Below are 21,792 nucleotides of genomic sequence, written 5' to 3' on the forward strand. Positions count from 1 at the left end.
TATAGTTCATCAAAAAAAATTAAAAATTCTCCTCCCAGAGCATCCCACTGAACCCCCAAATTGTCAAGGAAGAAAATTCACCGCAGGACTCAGACAGCAGCACTTGCATTCCGCGAACAGGCGCGGCACCTTTTCAATTTTGCTCATCTCTTAGTCTCTAGCCAAATGGAACGTATTACTTATAGCTTGTTGGGATTTATGAATTATTTATAAAAGTAGGTCTATGACTCCAGATTCTTAAAAGACAACACGGCAAGTATCTGCAGTGTTACCCACGACTGTGCTTCCATCAGAGAGAGCAAGCAGATATTCTCCGTAACACCCTCCGCATGTTTAAGGTGAAATAACGCTTGTGAAAATGTCGAGCTGTAAGATTATTTGGAAGCTATTTATGGAATGCCTCAGTGTATTTTTAAACCAGTCTCTTTTATCCTAAGCCAGCTTTTGGATTCAAGAAAGACATAGCAGACATGCACTCTAAACATATTTCCCAGCTTGAGTACAGTTATGCCCTGCCACTTTCATCCAGTCATTTCAAATTGTTGAAAAAAGAAAAAGGGCAATCCCCTCCTTGTAATGTGTGTCTGGTAGGTTAAAACGGTGCTGCAACCTATGAGGCTCCTTCCACATCCTAGAGTACAGTGGCTGTGCATCCTATGTGGGAGACTAAAATGCAGCCAGATTTAAAAGTCAACCAGATCTGCCAAAAGATGCTGTCTGGGTTTAGGCTTTCCAGCTCCAGATCCCCAGAACACAAGACCTTGGCCATTAAAACAAATGAGACATGGTACACCCTCCCCTGGCCCCATCTCAGTCACAGGTCCAGTTGGAGGTATGTGGGACAAGCTGGGTTGAAGGGGACAAAGTGACTGGCCAGCTGTGGTCTTGCCCACACCTCCACAACAGCAACATGTCTGCCTGGCACATTAACCCACACATGGAACCAGCATCTGGAGTCTTGACCAAAGCAGCAGCCGGCCCCGACACAGGGACCCCGAGGCATGGCTCAGGAGGGGGCTCCTGCCAAGAGGTGTCCTACCTGACTGGCCTTCACAGACACCTGCTCCTCACCTGTCTCGCGGTCCCACACCAACCCTGTGCCCAGGGGTCCGGCTGCAGACCCCTCCCCAGTCATCCCCGGCCTCATATTGTAGTTTCCCACTCTATCCCCAAGCATGGTCCAGAAGAAGCAGCAGAAGCTGGGCTGCACAGACCAGTGAGGTGGACGCTTGGGACATCTACAGCCGCTGTCCTTGTGGTTCCCCCAAACGCCCATGTGACATGTCCAAAGAGAACTCAAAACCCCAAAACCCTCTGCACACCAAATATACCCCTGTTCCCCAAAAAGCACAGTCCATGGAAAAGTAGGCAGGAGGCAATGGAACTTACCTTGCTGGAAAACATCTGCAAGGAGACAGTAAAACAGGGAAAGGGAGGGGGAGAACACGGGGGAAAAAGAGAGGAGAAAAAGACGTTAATAATCATGTTGAAAGTGACAATGACAATAATCACAGATAACACAGTGCCTCTGCTGAGGGCTTCACACACAATGTTCCCTGTAACACGGGCAGTCAGACTGCCTGACTTCAATCCCCAGTCTACACTTACTAACTGCCTCTTACAGTTCCCCAAGCTATAAAACACGTAGGAGTATTGGAAAGATTGAACAAATTAAGTCATATATCTTAAGGGCTTAGAATAGCCCCTGGCACACAGCAAATGGACAAAAATTGGTATTTATTATTAACATTAACATTATAATTATTTATAGCAGTGCCATAAAGTAAGTTTTATTGTCATTCTCATTTTACAGATGGGAAAACAGAGGTTCTGAAAGATTAAAGGACACATCCAAGATCACGGAGGTGTGAGGAATGGATCTAGGATTGAACCCAGGTCTATCTGATTCCAAAAGGCCATCTCCTGACCTACTGTTAAGCTGCTGGACCAGTTTATAAATAAGCAGCAAAAATAGCAAAGACAAATAATAGAACCAAAAGACCCTATTAATAAACTGTATAAACAAAACATTCACACAAATTCTCTACATTATAATCCACAACAAATAATAATAGGTCTTCATACTAAATCCTAGGTAAAGATCTGTTAGGAAAGATGAAAAGAGATTAATTTATCTTTTTCAACAAATATTGAGAGGTTGCTACATGCCAAACATTATGTCTGGCACTGAGAAACACATATCTAGAAAAGAGCATCAACAAAAAGCAGGCAGAGAGATCATCAGTATGGGGTCAACGAGGCAGAGGGCTGAACCAGACTAGGGGAGTCAGAGAGAACTTCCTGGAGAAATAACTCCTAAACCAAGTCCTCAAGACCAATGAAGAATTAATCTGGTAAAGACTAGGGAGATACATGACTCCAAAAAGCAAGAAAGAATGGGGATCCCAGCCCAACCCAGCTGACCTGCCCTGGCAATCTGGCCTGCCAGTTGCTCATTTTAAGTACAGTTTTTATTCTATTCTATTAGGAAAAAGGATATCAATTGTAATTGTACAGGTGGGTGAACATACCTACATGGTTAGCACCCAAGAAACATTCTGTCTTCCAGAATCCCCACTTGTGTTCCTCCAGGCACTACCACCCCTCAGGAGTGACCACCATCATGTCTTCCAACACCGTGGATTAACTTTTGCCTGGTTTTGAACTTTATATATCTGGACTCATACAGTAGGCCTTTCTGTTTTAACATTTGGCTTCTTTGTTCAAAAGTGATTGTGGGAGTTATCCAAGCCATAGTAAGTGCTAGAACATTATTTTCGCTGCTGTATAGCAACCCACTGTTTGATTATACTGTGGTTTATTTTGTCACTCTAATGTTGATGTACATTTGGATTGTTTCCAGTCTTTGGCAATTAGAAATTGGGATGAACATTTTCCCACATATCTTTTGGTGAACACATACGCATGCCTGAGACTTTTTGACATCTCTTACATACATTCAGACTTGCTTTACTTCTTCTCCTGCCTCCCCATCACCCCAAAAGTTTTCTTGTCTGTTCACACTTTCTCATTCCATAACTTAGAGTAAGAGAGCCCAAAGCAGGATGTAGTGGACACCATACAGTGGGAGCCAGGTTCAAAATTTCCAAGAGATAGTTAGACAATATGTAGAGTAATGTTAGCTCTGAAATTCTTGACTCATCAGTATCTCTTCTAGGAATTTAATCCAATGAAATAACTAAAAGTACAAAAGAAGCCTACAAGGATATTCACCTTGGCAAAACACTGGATATTGCCTAATTAGGCAATATCCAGTGTTTTGCCAAGGTCAAAAAAATAGGGAATCAAACAAAAAAATAATATATGGATACAATGGATTATGATGCAGCCATTAAAAATGATGACTTAAAGACCTTGATTAATGTTAACCCATAAAAGCAGATGGGGAAATGGAGCACAGACCCTGAGCCCCTCTGTGTGCAAGTGTGCTTGGGTATGGTCACATGGAGTGAGACCTGTGATGCTGGTCATGGAAATGTTATCTTCAGGTGATGTGACTGGGGGTCATTCTTTTTAACCTTATATTAGCATTCCTGTATTATTTAAATTTTTAACAACGAACATGTTTCACTCCCAATTTTAAAACCTAAAGTTATGTTTGTCTTGAAAACCTAAATCAGAGCTACATCTTCAACACCTCATCTTGCTGTCAGTTGTGAGCTGAAACATTATCTCTGTAAAGTCACAAAGAACCAAGGGCCCATGAATGGTGTTAATCAAACACTCACCTGGTGACTCAATAGACTGCATGGAGAGAATATCTATGAGAGCATTTTTCATTCACTGGGACACACGTTACCACAGGAATGGGATCGTTCACATGCAATGCACAAGTTCCCAAGGGAATATCCAGGACAGTGGCTGTAGCATAGGTAAGATGAACTGCAAACTCACAATTCCTGAGTAGTTGATTAAAACACCATCCTTTCTCTCACACTCAGGAAAGCCAACTAGGCCATGTAAGTGGGACATATTGTGGCATTATAGGATGACCTTGGCTCTGCTCTAACATAAACATGGTAAACATTATTCTCAAACCTCAACAATTCACCATGAGCACAATCTGACATGACAGCATGTGGAATGCCCCTGACCCCTAATCCCCTGACACTGCTCATAGACCATGGAAAGGACCATAGGCAGCTTGGTAAACCCATTTCCACAAGCATTTGCTTTCTGGAATGCACAGTCTGTACCACCCACCTTCTCACCAGCCTGCACACCTGGAAGAGGCGTCCTACTCAGCTTTCAAATGTCACCACCACTGTGAGCACTTCTTGGAGCCTATTCCCACAGAGAGAACTCACTGTTTCCACCACTGTGCTCCTGGAGTAATTGGTGCATGTTGCAATTAGAGCTCATATTATAATTAGTTATTTATGTAGACCATGAGCTCTTGAGGATAAGAACTATGGCCTTAATTACTGTTGTGGGTAACACCAAAGGGAGGGGAAGAGGGCTGGTCTGTCTTTGAACTCATCTGGTTCAATCCCCTCATTTTAGAGATGAGGAAACTGAGTCGCAGAAAATTAAGAAAGTTTTTTACCCAAGCTCACACATGGAATTAAAGGCTGGGCCAGGACTAGGTGAGAACCATTTAACCTTAATGAAGCAGGAAAGCTCATTCCAATTATTAGCAAAGTACAAATTAGAGATTATCATTCTCTCCTAATACAAATGGACAAAAGTTTCCAGCCTCAAAAATATCAGTGAAATAAGATTAGTCTTTCAAATATAGACCCAGTCTCCATATCTGTCCAGAATCCTCAACCTCCTCTCCATGTTCTTTGACAGGGAGAACTTCCTTCAAAATTCAATACTGGTTTGAAACACTGGAAAGTATCAGTGAGCAAGAAGGAAGGAAATTCAGGCAGGGATTTAGTGACCTTCCTTATACCTTTTCATTCCATGGTATATTTCACACTTTAGGAGACAAATCTGCAGAGAGAACTACTCATATTCTCTACTCCAAAAGACTTTTGTTCTTCATATAAGTTACTGCAGACTTTTTAAACACTAGTATAAATACTGCAACAATCAGCATGTGAGTTATCTTCTAATTTACACTCTAAATTTATATATTTTGTGGGCTGGGCAAAACCATTCCATTCTTAGTATCATTTAGCCCTTTTGCTCTGTGTAAAAATAACTTGGGTACCTTCTTTTAAAGTTCACTTTTCCCGCCTGAAACCGTCACCCAGACTCGGGCTCAAATGATTCATGACGAGAAGGAAAAGTGAGAAGGTGGCAGTTTCTGTACTGCGTGCTATGTTTTAACAACTCCCTCCCCCCCCCAAAAAAAAACAACTGTGAACCGCAGAGGCCACAGAAATACTCTACCCATTCTCTTTTCTGTTGTCTACGTCTCCCGGCCCCACAACCATCCAGAATAACCACTTATAAGAAGTGAAGGGTCTCAAATTGGAGTGTGAGATTCTCCTTTCAGCTTAACCAACCACAACAAATATTTTGGGGTCAACCACTTACACTCTCTGAGCTTGAGTTTCCTCACTAATGACTTGGAGATATTCTAACACCCAGGCTTTAGACTGGGGAGGTTAAGTTAGCTACTTTATAGAGGCATTTTCCCATCATCTGCTAGGGGAATCATCAGGGTGAGCGTAAGACTCAGTGCCATGTTTCCCACTCTCACAAGCACTGGAAACTACAGCAGGGCGGCTGGGAACTGCTGAAGCCTATTGGAGCCCAAAGGACACCCAGGACATTTGTGCAAAGGAAATGAACTCTTTCAGACAAGCCGTTGCTCATACCCACTTCCCAGGGGGGAAAACCTCAACCCTAACCATTCTAGTGAACAAAGAAAGCCTGTTTTCCAACCCTTACCCTCACCCCACCCCCGGGAGCCATTCGGGTCCTATAGATAGATGAAAGGGCATGTATAAGTTGGTGATTCAGATGTGGGGGGAAGAAAATATGAAAGAAGGAACTCAGATTTGCCTTTCTCAGCCTCAATAACCAGCTTCGTCCGTTAAGAACGAGCATCAAGGATATGTGTTCCCCTCCCCCATAGCTACTGAGAGATTCACACCCCAGAGAACTTTAATGCACTGAGTCCTCCAGAGACAGGGGCCATAAAAAAAGACCAGATTATTTATTATTATTAATAAGTTATGGCAATTAGACTGGGTGATTCCTAAACGTTGCTGATTAAAAACTTTCTTGAGTGCTACTCATCCACATGGCTACTGTTTACCTCTATTAAAAATGATTTAACTACACTCTGGGTGAACCCCTCTCTTACGCCTGGGTTAATAATTAGCAGTGCACAGAGCCACGCGGGTTAAGTGAGTTGGCGCTCCTTTATTTATCTATTGCTTTGTTTTATGAGGAGAACTGGATGGCAGTCTTATTGCCCATTCAGTCTACCAGGAATAATTTACTATTTTAATTCACGGTCCATAACTATGGTTAGAGAAACCCTCGCTATTATTACAATATCACACTTAGCCCACTTCCCCCAGCATGAAAGAGATGCCAGACTGTGAGTGAATGTTCATGACTTCCAGAAGACGGGGGGAGGTAACACTACTAGTTCTCAAACAATGTAATCGTACCACTCTCTCAATTTTGCTTTCTTTTCTAGGTTAAATTATAGATGAGGGGAGTTTAGTTTCTTGAAAATGAATGCACTTAACTCCCATTTAAGAAGTCTCACCTGGGGAGACAGCTGTCTTGGGAGTCCTCCTGTGGTTTGAGCTACAGAAAGAAAATCTCTTTCAAGTACAAATGCTTTTATAGTAAAGCACTGTAAATTTTACTGGGACTCAACTAGCCGGGAGCCAAGAAAGGGATCTAGAGAACAGCCCAAGTGGAGGCTGCTTCCTCGAATGAGGGCCGGGTTCCTCATTAGCCCGACTCAATTCCATGACCCTCTGAGTTGTCCCTCACCAAGTTTCCAAAAACCAGCAAGTTCATATGTGGATACGAAACTAGAATTCAGTCTGTATGACATCCTCTGCAAATCCTAGTGAATGAAGTGAATTATTTCTTCTCTATATTAAAAAATGGGGCCCACCAATGGCTCCCCTCTTGTTGAAATATCAGCACTCCAGAGAAGTTTAGCTTCAGAATGACAAAGCCCAAGTCCAAAAATGGCAAGTGGGCTTTCCCAGGAGGGCAGAGGTTAACTCCTGCACTCCCACATAGGACTCAGGACCATGTCACCACATGGCTGTGGCCACCTAAAGATCAATGACCTGGGATTGGGTCCCAGTACCTTACCAGGTAGAAGCCTGGGATAAGTAAGCACTCAACCTCTTCTACCCAGTGATCTGTTCTATAAGATGGGGATGATAGGAATAAAGTTTTTACCTTCCTCAGGGACATCAAAAGGATAATTAGATAATTTAATCAGCATAGAGTACTTGGAGTTTGGAGTCTAAGAATTCTAGGTTCAAATCCTGTCCAGACCATATTCCAGCTTTCTGATCTTAGAATAGTTATTCGAGCTTTCTGAGGCTCAGTTTCCTCATTTATAAAATGGGGTAATAAAATTTATTTTCAGACTTTCTATGAGAATAACCAAAGGCCATATATGTTAAGCACTTAGCAAATGGTGGCTGGTTTATGGTGCATGGTCAATAAACAAAATTTAAGGTTATTTCAATAATAAACAATAGAGCAGGGCAGTAAAGAGCTCAGGCCCTGCAGACAGAGCTCGTGTCTTGTCTGACTTGCTGTGTGATCTTAGAGCACATCACCCAACCTCCCCAACACTTGGCTTTCTCATCAGTCAGATAATAACAATAGTTAAGTCTTGTACTATATCACAGATGGCTATGAAGACTAAGTTACTGTACAAAAGTGCACAATAGCCAGTACACAGAAAATCTTTTATAAATAGTTATATTACTCTTCAACAAGCATGTATTGATTGTCTACTTTGTAAAAAGCCTTTGTGAACTGTACAAGACCATAAAAGGATCATGAAAAAAAAAGCCATTAAAATAAAATGTTCGTTTGAATTCCTTCTTGTCATCATGAAGCTACATCCCTTTAAGAAACCCCCCAAAAATTAACAAATATTACCATATTCGCGTGAAATAATAAGGGACAAGAGTGAACTATTTTTAAGCTTTCAGATCAGAGATCCAGTGAAAGCCCACCTTCAATCACCAAATGATCTGACAGCTTGAGATTTGAACCCGGAAGTTCTAGAAATCCAGAATTAGGATCCAATCTTTGTTTTTGGCACCACTCAACCCCCTGACACTCTTTCTTCTCTGAACCTGTCATTGTTCCCACTTAAGGGGCTCACCCAGCCCTATCCTTGGCTTTGATCAGTGTTTCAAGCTTCTGCTCCCTTGAGGTTAAGGGTTCAAAAGAGGTAGGGGCTGCAGGGGGCAGCTGAAACGGCGGGCTTCAAAGACAGCCGCTCTGCTCCGTATAATGGGGTTCTATGAAGGGTTTGGCTGAGAAAATAGTTCTACTGTTTTATTAAATAAATTTGTTAAAGTCTGAGCACAACAAACCACTTAATGCGGGCCCCCTTCCTGCCCAGGTGCAGGCCTGCACTCTCTGGGAGCTCAGCCAGAGTCAAGGGCTCCGGAGTCCCCCCCACCCCCATCCCCGGCCTCAGTGGCACCACACCGGGGCTGTGATTAGTTTTCTGTGTCTCCAAAGCCAGACAGCTCAGGCAGTCATGTAGCTGCACAGCCCATATCCATGACCCTCTCGCTTCCTCCAGGCACACTCAGGCAGCTCAGACTGACCAGAGCCCGGGGAGGATTGGTAATAGCTTTAAGGACTAAGTGGTCAGCCTCAGCATCCTCAGTTGCCAGTCCTCCATGCCAAATTAACCCAGTTCTCTAATGCTGGAAGGCCATTTATCTCACGCTCCTTTTTCTTCTCTGTCTTCTTCCAGATGCAGGCTGGGGAAAGTTCTGTCATTTTTCCTAGCTGGCCTCCCCCATCTTTTATCACATAGGAAATGAAGACCAATACTTTGCCTGTCATTGTCCTACCTCTGAAGACACATGGTGCTTGGTAGATGTCTTTTATTTGTGGATGAGGGAAAAAAAAAAAACCCTGAAGATCTTCCTGATACATTTTCTAGGTAATATGCTACCACCATCAATCTCGCGCCATGTGCCTGCAACTTCTCAGCCTACATGGACTTGGGAAGGCAGTGCCAAGGAGTAAGTCCCTAACATTTTTATGGCATCCTATCCCTAGTATATCTTATTCCTAGCACAGAAAAATAAAGCTCTTAACTACTGAAAGAACATAAAAAAAATAGATTTAGGAATAATACTTTTTATGATTGCATTCTGTATACTGTGAAAGTTATGTTCAAATCTGCTTGTACTTTATGGAGCTGATAAAGTAGAACAGTATGGCTTCCCAGCTAACAGTGTATTTTATATCCATTTAAAATGTTTTCTCTTAAATTGAATTACTTTTTGAGTAATTATAATAAGACTAATCTGGGCTTAATGAATTCATGTACAAATACTTTAGACTGCATTATTAAAACCTTTATGATATGAAACGATATTAAATTCAATCCCTCTAGCAACAGTGTTTTTCTTTGGAAAGAACAGCATTTATGACTTTCTCTGAATTCTTTTAAATCAGCTAACAGGAATGTTAAGAAGCCAAGTTAATAATCCAAATGAAAGAAAAGGTTAACAAGTAATATTGTTCGGATTTCCCTAAACTTACCTAATTGACTCTTAATTAAGAATCTCAGAAACTATTTTTAAGCATAGACATATGCAAAAGGCTAAAAGGTTGGCCCGTCTTCCAGAAGAAATCACGTTAAAGCTCTAATTAGTATAACACACAATCACTATTGGTGAAAGATAAGAAGTGAGCCCATGGATAGCAAGCCTTGTGTTTTAAACAAATGCAGCAACCTAAATATCTGATTCTAGTCCTAACTGGAGGCAAAACCACTCACCTTCTCTGAGATTCAGCACCAACATCTGCAAAATGATTTGTACTAAATGATCTCTAAGGTCCCTTCCAGTTCTAAAACATAATGGTTTTAAGTTTCAAATTACACACATTACATCAAATGTGTTCTTATTGCATACAGTGTATTCATCATCTTATCCACGCTAAATTACATTCACAGAAAAAATTTCATTCCCTGCAATTCACATACATCCACAAACACATCCATAATACAACTGGTGATTTCAAACTTATCCCAAGATATTATCTCAGTGGTGAAGTATTTTTCCCATTACAGATAAACTATAAACCATCGAAAACCTTTAAGGATATGGTGCTGTCTTAAATCAATTTTTCTCCTCTCCCCGAATTCCAACATACACTTTCTGAAACATGTTCTTTCATCTCCATTTCCAGGTCAACTGATTAACTTCACCACACGTATTCCTCAGGCAGGTCTGTGGGCTCCAGATTTTAATCGAATTGGTTACTCAGTCTCCTAAATTCAAACTGGGTAGTTGCAAACGTCCAACAGAATGAATCTCTCAGTCTTTGCCAGATGATCATTATCAGGATGGACAACTTTCAAGTAAACATAAGACAATGGCCATCATCATTATTCTGATGGCTTGGCACAAATTACTATCAGGAGAGCTCCCAGGAGCCGGAGACAATTAAAGCCTGAGTTCTGAGAAGCGCCCCCAACATCAAGCCTTACCGATCAGAATGATGTGGGAGTAAATGTTTTGGCAAATTAGCCCAAGTCTTCAAGGAGGAGATTTGGCCCCTTGATATGCTCTAACCTGCCCTGAATTTCAGGAGGCACAGTTTCTGGCCTGGCTCAACCATAAATCACCTAAATAATCCTGGACAAATCATTTAAAAGCCCTGGCTTCCAAAGGGAGTTCAGAATCTCTGCAATTCCTTTTGGTCTTAAAGTTCTATAATGAACATTCTCAGACTCTTTCATTAGGATCCTCCGCTATATGCTCCCAAATCACCCTGCACATCTGCACTAATATACCTTTGCTGTTTCTCTTTCTCTTTAAGTTGATATCAAAGCCCAGGGTCCAGTATTAGAGCATACAAATAATATTAATTATTAACAATATTAATAATAACTAGTATATTTTCAGAGCATTCCATACATAAGACACTATTTTAAGTACTTTACATAGATTGCCTTAATCCTCTCAATCATCCTAAAAGGTAGCTATTAGCACTATCCTCATTTTACAGATACAAACAAAGAGGCCCAGACAGTTGCCAAAGGTCATGAGGAAGCAAGTGAGCTGGGATTCAACCCAGGCAGTCTGGTTTCAGAGCCCAGACTCTTAACCGCTGTCTCTCAGCAAATGCCCAAAGAAGAGACGGATGGAAGGATTGACAAACAAATATGCCTCCTCCATTCCAAAATATCTCTAGAGTGAGTTAATTAGAGGCCTATCCATAATATCTTCAATCTCATGACCATCCCCATATTCCTAGAATCCAAAGCATATTTTATTCTGTAACTTTATCAGCAGTGGAGTTTGGGTCCAACTGCAGAAATCACTTAGATATATATTTACTTTCTATAACTTTACTAATTCTCTTTTAAACTACCGCAACTATTTCAGTAGGGCTGTGCCAATGGCTAAAGGAAGGGAAAGGCCAGGGGAAAGGATGTGGAGCTGGGTGAAAAGATGAGAATTCCAAGAAGAGGGTCAGGAAAGCAAGAAGAACACCACGATACAAGGAAGCACAAGGGAGCTACAAAGCTTCGTGTCACTGTCCCTGATCCAGGTGCATCCTACTAGAAGTCATGAAAGGAGGGTGGGAGAGGTGGTGGGAGGGGTCAGAATGAGGATAAGAGGCAATGTGGTTGCAGGCAGTATACACGTGGGCTCTGAAGTCAGAGTGCAGGAGTCTCAGTTCGGCTTCTCCCACCAGGAGTTAGATACCCTCTGTAAGCCTCAGGGCCTTCATCAGATATACTGGGATAATGGAGTATAAGGTGGCTGGTAGAATTAAATAAGATCAAGCTCATAAAGACTTAGAGTGCCTGGCACATGGAAGGCGTTTAATAGATGGTTACCATCATTATGACTTATTCTTCTGCATGAGTAACAAATCACATAGGTATTTTCATGGTAGAAGCAGATAATTTGGAGATTTGTAAGCAATTAAGTTCCAGGATATTGTTAAGATCAACAAAATTCTTTGGCACTCTGGTAACTACGCTTGTTGTGAGGAATAAAAAGTACTTGCTTGGATTCTAAAACAAGAAATCAGAGAGCATCCAGCAGAATACTCCAGAGTCTACTTCCCATGCCCACCAACAGGCAGCATGGAATGATACAGCCCAAGGAAAAGGTATGAGAAAACCTCTAGTGATGGAGTATTCATTCTCTCATAGTCATATTCTTTCTTTGGAAGCAGGATCCTGATAAATTTTTGCCACGTGAATAAACATTAAAACCAAGAGGCTACACCCAAGCTCGATATCAGATAAATGCAAGTTATTTGTCAATAGAAGTCAGAAGTAAATAATTAAATGTAAACAGCAGCTACTGCATGAACCTTTCAGAGCACAGGTCTTCTTGAAAGCGGTCCATTTGCTAAAGTCACCCATTTGCAGGCTCCAGTAGCTCTCTCCATCCCACGCCATGGGTGAGCGTGGCAGGACAGCACACCGTGCTGGGCCCGTCTACGATGAAGTCAGGTATTTTAGAGGGAGATCAATGATAGTGCAGAGAACACCTTACAAGGCACCTCTGCAGCTGTTATGAGGAAGACAACAGCCTGAAACATTTGTCATCCTTTTGAAGAGGCAGCAAGCTGCAAATGTGATTACCACAGATCACACCTCACTAAATACCTTTTCAAAAAAGAAGGGGAAGTTCATCTGGCAGTTTAAGATCCTTTTAAACCTATATGATACTATTCACTGGCTCAGTTATGAAGTGTAAATGTCATTTCCATAAAGGATTTGTGAGCCTGGCTTGCCAAGAGCTCCCTGAAAAAGGGATCCCAACATCTAACAGAGTTTTAAATTTTTGTAATCATGCTTTAGACACTTTTTTCAAGCATCATCGTCTGCAAACACAAACTTGATGGTGTTCTGGGTTCCACTTATTAGCTCTGTCCCTAATTGGTTTGGGCTAGTGGCTTAGCCTCTCTTTGGTTTCCTTAAGTTCCCTCATTTATAACTGAGGATAAAGCCTACCTTAACTAATTCTTAGAGGAAAAATCAAGGCTGCAGGTATGATCACACTTGGAAAAATAAAATTTCCGATTTCTGAATCCACAGATACTTTTTTAAAGTCCACTGGAAATGATACTATATAATAAGCAATTAATAGACCCAGAAATAGCCAAAATTCAGTACCTCCAATGAAGTTGCTTATAACAGAAAGGAGGAACCAGATGCACTATATTCTACACAGAAAGGAAAACAGTACCATAATTTCAGGCACTGGGCGCTGAGTAAGCTTCATGGACAAGCTTAATACAATCTGAGCTGGACAATGAAGAGTGAGCTTCCAAAAAAAGCCAACATTTAATAAGCTCCTACTTGATGCCAAGTCCTGTTATAAGAGCTTCATTTAAATATTTCATATAAGGCTCTGCAAAACTCTATGAAGTCAAAATCATCATCATCCTCATTTTACCAATAAGCTAAATAATGTGTCCAAGACCTCACAGGCACCCTGACTCTCGGGCACAGTCTTTTGACCACTGAACTGTAGGACTTCAAAAGGTGGAAATTAGAGGAAAGGGAACAATGGGACATATGATTCTAGAACAAAGAAAATGAGCTCATGAGAAATTAGAGGTGACCCAAATAGATAGAGATACCCACCACAGTCACAGAATGGAAGATTCAATACTCTTAAGAGATCAGTTTTCTCCAAATTGATCTATAGCTTCAATAAAATTCCAACCATAATTCTACCAAACTTTTTGTAGAAAAAGAGAAGTTGACTCTAAAGTCTACAAGAAATATAAGAACCTAGAATAAGGTAATGCGAAGTGATACAGCCGCAGTGATATTGAAAAGAAGAGGATTTGGAGAATTTAAAGACAGTGTGGTATTGGTATAAAATAGGCATGCACATCAATGAAACAGAATAGAGAGTCCAGAAATCACCCTGCAATTTACAATCATTTGATTTTTGATAAAGGAGCCAAAACAATCCAATGAGGGAAGGAAAGCCTCTTCCACAAATGGTACTGATAAATCAGTATCAAATGGTACTGGAACATAGAGAAAAACAAATCTAGACACCCTAGCTTCTAGGAGAAAATTTAGGAAAATACCTTCGTGACTTAGGGATAGGTAAAGTTTTCTTAAATAGCATACTGAAAACAATGAGAATTAAACAACAAATGAAAAATTAACCTTTATCAAAATCAAAAACTTCTTCTCAATAAGATACCATTAAGAAAATGAACTGACAAGCCAAAGCTAGCAGAAATATTCACAACACCTAAATATAAAACAGATCTAGTATACAAAATATGTAAAGAACACCTTTAATTTTTTATTTTGACTAATAATAGAAAGACAACCCAACTTTAAGAATGGGTAATACGTTTCAATGGACACTTCACAAAAGCAGATACACAAATGGCCATTTACCATTTAAAAACATAGCTATATGTTTATATGATCATAACTATAAGGGAAATGCAAATTATTACACAACAAGATATCACTATATACCTACCAGTTTTACTAAAATTAAAAAGACTGACCACAATAAATGTTGGTGAAGACAAATGGAAACTGAAACTCCTGTGCATTGTTAACGAGGGGGATGGGAGTGCAAAATGCTATTACTTGGGAAAAAGCTGTAGCAATTTCTTATAAAATCAAATATATACTTATCCCATTACCCAACAATTTTACTTCTAGGCATTTGCCCAAGAGAAATGAAAGCATATATCCATAATTTGATTGGTACAAGAATGTTCATAATCACTAGAAATAGCCCAAGTGTCCATCAACAGGAGAATGGATGAACAAAATCAGGTATATTCACACAATAGAATACTTCTCAGCAATATAAAGGAAGAGAAGTAGTGATACAAGAACATGGATGAATTTCATTAATATTATGCTGAATGAAGAAAATCTTTCACAAAAGAGTATATTCTGTGTAGCTTCATTTATGTGAAATTCTAGAATAGGCAAATTAATCTATACTGAAAGCAAAATAGCATAACAGTTGCCTTTTCAAGTGGGGAAGGGAATAGAAACTGAAAAGGGAAAGAAGGAAACTTTATGAAATAACAGCACTCTTGTTAATGGTTTAGGTTATACAGTTATATGCATTTGCCAAAACTCATAATTGGAACACTTGAGATTTGTACATTTCACCATAAGTAAAACATATAAACAAATTTTTAACTTTAATTAATGATACAAATGTGGAAATGCTAAGGGGTGAAGTATATTAATATCTGTAACTTACTTTGAACTGAATAAAAAATAACACAAATTGATGCAGATAGATATGTGATAAAACAGATAACAGAAAAATGTGAATTGCAGAATACAGGTGGTGGGTATTTGGGTGTTCACTATTTAACTCTTACATTTTTTTCTGTATGAAATTTTTCATAATAAAATATTGGGGAAAAATAAGCTCATAGAATTAGGTATTACTAATATATAATAGCCACAGATACATGCTGTAATAAATCTTATATATAAGCATCATTAGTACTTCAAAGTTGGTGCATTTTAGGTACTATTTATGAATATATTTCCCTCACATCTAATTCTTTTAGCTCTTCAGAGGTGATTTAATTTTTCTGTCAGTTTCCCTCCAACAATCTACTATTCTCTGAATTATCACATAAATAACAGTGACTTTTATAAAGTTTTAAAAAGTTTCATAAAGCAGAATAATGCTTCCAACAGTCAGAGTAGAAAGGGCATTCAATGAAGACTCAAGCATCTTAGATTCTTCCCATGTTCCAGATCAGAAGACCTAATGATGTTAAGATGGCAATACTTCTCCAAATTGGTCTAAGATTCAAGGCAGTCTTTATCAAAACCCAAGATTCAACTTCTTTGCAGAAGTCGACAAACTGATACTCAAATTCAGATGGAAATTCAAGAGATGGATAAAACAATCTTGAAAAAGAAGAACTAAGTTGGAGGACTTACACTTCCCAAATTCAAATTTATAACAAAGCTACAGTAATAAAGACAGTTCAGTATTAGTATAAAGGTAGACATATAGATCAAAGGAATAGAATTGGGAGTCCAGAAATAAACCTTTGTGTTCTGATCAATTGATTTTCAAAAAGACAATTTAATAACAAAAGAAATATTTTCAACAAATGGTCCTAGGATAGCTAGATATCACATACAAAAGAGCTTTTGGATTCCTATCTCAAACCGTATACAAAAATTAACTCAAAATGGATCGAAAGGCTAATACTCTAAAACCCTTAAAAGAAAATATAGATATAAGTCTTCATGACCTTGGATTAGATAATGTTTCTTAAATATGACACCAAAAGCACAAATAACAAAAGAAAAATTAGATAAAATGGACATCACTAAAATTTTAAACTTTTGTGCTTCAAAAAATACCATCAAAAATGTGAAAAGGAAAAATTCTTGCAAATCATATATCAGACAAGGGACTTGTATCTAGAATATGTAAAGAACACTTACATTTCAATAGCAAAAAGACAAATAACTCAACTGAAAAATGGGCAAAGAACTGAAATAGATATTTCTCCAAAGATGTGCAAATGATCAATAAGCACATGAAAAGATGCCCAATATCATTAGCCTTAGGCAAATGCAAATCAAAACCATAATGAGACACCACATCACACCCACTAGGATAGTGTGGTAGTTTAAAGCTGTATGTACCCCAGGAAAACACATTCTTAAATCTAATTCATTCCTGAGGGTGTGATCCCATGATAAGTCGGACCTTCTGCTGAGGTTACTTCAGTTAAGCTATGGCCCACCTAGATCAGGAGGCGTAATCTATTACTGGAGTCCTTTATATAGGGAGCGAAATTCCAACAGACAGAGGGAGAAAGCCATGGAAGGAAGAAGCTGAAGGTCAATGGAACACAGAAGAGAACAGAGAGGTTACCCTGTGCTTTGCCATGGGACAGAAGAGCCAAGGACCAAGGATTGGGGGCAGCCAGCCCCAGAACACCCATCTTCAGGTAGAAGGCATCACCTTGATGCTTGACTGAGATACTTTCAGTCTCAAAACCATAAGCAAATAAACTCCCACTGTTTAAGTCAACCCACTGCATGGTATTTGCTTGAGGGGCCCACGAAACTAAAACAGATGGCTATAATGAAAAAGACAATAAAAGTGTTGGTGATTCAAGAAACTACAAGGGAGGGGCCAATGTGGCTGCAGTGAGACAGAGAAAAATGGAAGGTGACATCTGAAAGTTACCTGGGGACAAGGGATGACGATAAGATTGAACAGGGCTTCGGAGGCTTTCTTAGTTATCTATTGCTGGCACCCCCACCCCCACCCCCAGGAGCCAGGAGAGAGGCACGGAACAGATTCTTCCCTAGAGATGTCAGAGAAGCACAGCCTGCTGACACCTCGATTTTGGACATCTAGCCTCTAAGACTGTCAGACAATACATTTCTGTTGTTTTAAGTCCAAAGAAATAAAATGCATTGATGAGGATGTAGAGAAATTGGATCCCTCATACATTGATGGTGGGAATATAAAAGGGTACAGCTGCTTTGGAAAACAGTTGGCTGCTCCTCAGACATTTAAACATAAAGTTACCATATGATACAGCAATTCAAATCCTAGGTATATACCCAACAGAAATAGAAACATACATCCACACAAAAACATGTAATGTTGCAGTACTCACGTTAGCCAAAAAGTGGAAACAGCCCACACGCCCAACTGATGAATGGATAAAAAAAAGGTGGCATATCATTCAATGGAATACTACTCACAGTAAAAATAAATGAAGTACTGATAATGCTACCACACGGATAAACTCTGAAATCATTTTTCTAAGTGAAAGAAGCCAGTCACAAAGGGCCACATACTATATATTTCCATTTATATGTAATGTCCAGAATAGACAAAACCATAGAAAAAAAAGTAGATGAGTGGATGCCTAGAAGTGGAGGGATGGCAGAGTATGAGATGATGACTAAAGGGCACAGGGTTTCTTTTGGTGGTCATAAAAATGCTCTAAAGTTGATGTGATGATGGGTGCACCATTCTGTGAATACACTAAAACCCATTGAACTGTATACTTTAAATGGGTGAATTGTATGGTATGTGAATTATATCTCAATAAAGCCATTACAAAATGAGCCCTGGATTCTGAATACACTTCTTACGAGAGGCAATGTTACCCTCTCTTCTTTGGGCCACAGCTGGGCAAGCCAATCTCAAAACTGTGTCCCAGCACTTCATCCTATGGACACATCTAAAGAACAAAACCCACATGCTGGGCTCCATGCTAGGCACAGAGAAAGCATCACCTGTCCTCAAAGGCTCCCCACCTCGTACCACTGTCTACACCCATGTTGTCCAATATGGTAGCCCCTAGTCATGTGTGGCTACTGAGCACTTGAAACATGGAGAATCTCAATTGAGATGTGATCTACATACAAACGAGATTTTGGATTTCGAAGACATAGCATAAAAAGGTAAAATACCTCATTAATAATTGCTTACACTAAATTACATGCTATAATCATATTTTGGATAAACTGGGTTAAATGAAATATTATTAAAAGTAATTTCACCTGTGTCCTTTTATTTATTCATTTTTTTATGTAGTACTAGAAAACTTTACATCACATATGTGGTTCACGTTACATTTCTGTTAGACAGCACTGGTTAAGATCTTTAAAAATAAATAAAATCACTGAAACATTTCTGATTCTCAATATTTAGGGAGAACTATTTTATTCAGACTTCTAAATGATCATTAACTTACAAGTATTCTCGGCAGCCATAAAATGCCTGCTGCTCCATAATTATGGAGACACAAATGGTTCCTTGTCTGCTGCCCTCCGCCAACTGGTCCCTTCAACCAGGGTGGTAGAGGCTCATGCTCAGCACGGACTTTTAAATATTGGCATGCCCAAGTCTGTACAAAGCACAAATGTTCCCCAAATAAGCCAGGCCCAGAAAACTTCATCTGAACCCTTTGTCATGGTCAAAAGGGTTTTCTGTTGAAAATGATTAAAGACCAGACTGAGATGATAGACCCACTAATCACAGAAAGGAAACCTTTCAAAGGGATTTCATCTAGGAGGGGCTCTGAGTACGATCTGTGAGGATCCTCCCCCATGCATTCCACACTTGTGAGCCTGAATTATTTAGGAAACTTTTTGCTTCTCTTCCCTATGTTCCCCTTTGTCACCCAAGTCCAGAGAAAGGAGGACAGAGGCAAGTTCTAAACTTCTGGCTCTGCTGTAACTTTATAAAAAATCCAGAGGTTCATGTGTGCCCCAAGAAAGGACACAGAAAGGGACCTCAGATGTAGCAGGCTCAACTGATTAAGATGTTTTCACACAACAGCAGAGCCAACATCCCACCAACACCTCTGTTGCTTCTTCATGACCCAGCCCATTCCCAAAGAATTGTGTCAACCAATTATTTCATTCCCCACTGGCTGGAGTTAAGAAAGCAGGTTCAGAGGTGAAGTAATTTCCCCAGAATTACCACGCTGGTAAGTGGCAGAGCCACAATTCAAGCTCAAGTTTGCTAAATTCCAAAGCTAATGCCCTGAATAAACGCTGAGCTATATTGTCATTCTTTCACTCCACTGGGTGCTGTGGGGATGGGAGTTAGGGTGGTTTTAAAAATGATATATGAACTAGAATCCTGCATCCTCCAGTGAGACAATCTTCAATTCCAATATCCACTTCCTGTATCTACATTTGTTCAGAATCTGTTCTGTACATTATGGAAACAGAGCCCATATGTCTCAGGGTCCTTAAATTCTTCTGGGCGTGCAATGGGTAAGGGTGGGAAACATGGTCTAAATCCTGTCACACTAGACCCATTTCCTCTACACACTCATAAATGGGAGAGTGTACCATGCATCACCCTCCTTCTAGTACCTAGAACAGGCACTGCACAGTGCTGAGTACTGAGCAGAATATATAAAATAAATATAGCCACAATCTCTGCCCTCTAGGATATTCTTCAGTTACAGCCTATCAAGTTATTTTAAAAGGCCTGTGTGTTGGGCAAAGTATGCTATAAAGAACAATGCTCATTTCTGGAGCTAGTTTGTAGCTTGAGATGTCGTCAAATTATAGCAGTTGTTACAAAATGTACCTGACTTAGTGTTTCAAAAGGACAGGCTGTAGCATGGCTATTTCTAGATGAACTCTTTCAGGGCCTGGGTAATCAGAGCCTTCGTTTTCTACTCTCCTCCCATCATTCCCACTATCTCCCAGGCCTGGTAGTCAGTAAGCATTTGACTGATTTAGGAAACCCTGTGTACTGTGATTTGGAAAGTTAAGAAAATTACGATGGAAATGTTGATGCAGGCCATAAGAAGTCTGGAGGCTCCTGATAAAGAGATTTAAAGGTGTCTCAATCATCTCCCAACTACACAGTACTAAGAAGCCAAGGGTGGCCTCAAAGGATGGCTAGAGGTATAAATCTCATCCTCTATTTCTGTCTCTGACGGAAAAAATAATGCCACCCCCACCCACCCACACACACACAAAGACGTCCATGCCCTAATCTCCAGAACCTGTGAATATACTACCTGACATAGAAAAAATGGACTTTGGGATTAAGTTAAGAATCTTGAGATGGGGAGATGATCTTGAATTATCCAGGTGGGCCCAATCTAATCACGTCTTTGAAAATGGAGAACCTTTCCCAAGAGAGATTGACAACACAAAAAGGGTCAAAGAGATTAGATGTTGTTGACTATGAAGATGGAGGAAGAGGAACCCAAGACAAGAAATTCAGGTGGCACCTAGAAGCTGGAAAAGGCCAAGAAATAGATTCTCTCCTGGGACCTACCAAAGCAAACGCAGCCCTGCTGACACATTGATTTTAGCTCAGTAAGACCCATACAGGAATCTGACCTAAAGAACTGGGAGATTGACTATCAATCTGTATTGGTTCAATCACTAAGTATGTAGTAATTAGTTACATCAGCAAAAGGAAAATAACAGACTGGCCAAATACAACCAAGCAGTAGGATGGTCAGTCAAAGGGGCCAAGTGACATAGGCAGTGATTACACAGCTAAAATAGCAGGCTTAACTAACTAGCTAATTTTGTCCAAAAGAAAGCACAAGTATTTCTACAGGATGGCCCAATCTAACATGCAACTGCCAGTACTAACAGTATCAAAGTACTAGACCATACAGAAAGGAACCCAAAGTCATTCAATTTGCTCATCTGCTCTCGTTCACTCTGCAGAATTCTTATTAATTCTCCTTCATCTGGGGCTTGCCCAGCATCAACAATATCACAAATAGACCTTATCTCATAAGGAGATTAAAGAAAGGAAAGGTGGTATTCCCAGGGTCTTGTTCCTAAGATTCCAACCCTCCCATCCCTAACTCAAGAGTCTTATGCGTATGTGTGTGTTCAAAGGATAGGTACCTGAAGTGACTCATGAAGATGAGGAGGCAGTTCTTCTCTTTGGGGAGAAACAGATCTATGAAGCTTTCACACCTATAGTCAGTGGTAGGTGTTGGACAACACTTCCCCAATACACAGATTGCATTATTTTCCAGATTAAGAAAATATGGTAGTGCCTGGACATTGCTGGGGCTCAATCAATAGTGGAGGGTTGGGTGTTTGCAGGAATAGGTGGTTGGAAGGCTATGCAGTTGGAGGGATGAGTGAGGATC

The 21,792-nt window shown here is 40.1% G+C and overlaps 1 protein-coding gene across 4 annotated transcripts in view; it reads right to left on the reverse strand.

The window, feature by feature from the left end:
• GFRA1 (GDNF family receptor alpha 1) overlaps positions 1 to 21,792 on the reverse strand; it is a 207,111-nt gene that overhangs the window by 141,279 nt on the left and 44,040 nt on the right. For 3 of the 4 annotated variants that reach the window (XM_077126128.1, XM_077126129.1, XM_077126127.1), the window contains exon 5: positions 1,390 to 1,404. The exons of the other annotated variant lie outside the window; for it this stretch is intronic. In XM_077126128.1, coding sequence (XP_076982243.1) covers positions 1,390 to 1,404 — 15 coding nt within the window. The remainder of the gene's footprint in view (positions 1 to 1,389; positions 1,405 to 21,792) is intronic. 4 annotated transcript variants of the gene reach the window in all.

This window comes from Tamandua tetradactyla, chromosome 13 (assembly GCF_023851605.1).
Source record: "Tamandua tetradactyla isolate mTamTet1 chromosome 13, mTamTet1.pri, whole genome shotgun sequence".
NCBI lineage: Eukaryota > Metazoa > Chordata > Mammalia > Pilosa > Myrmecophagidae > Tamandua > Tamandua tetradactyla.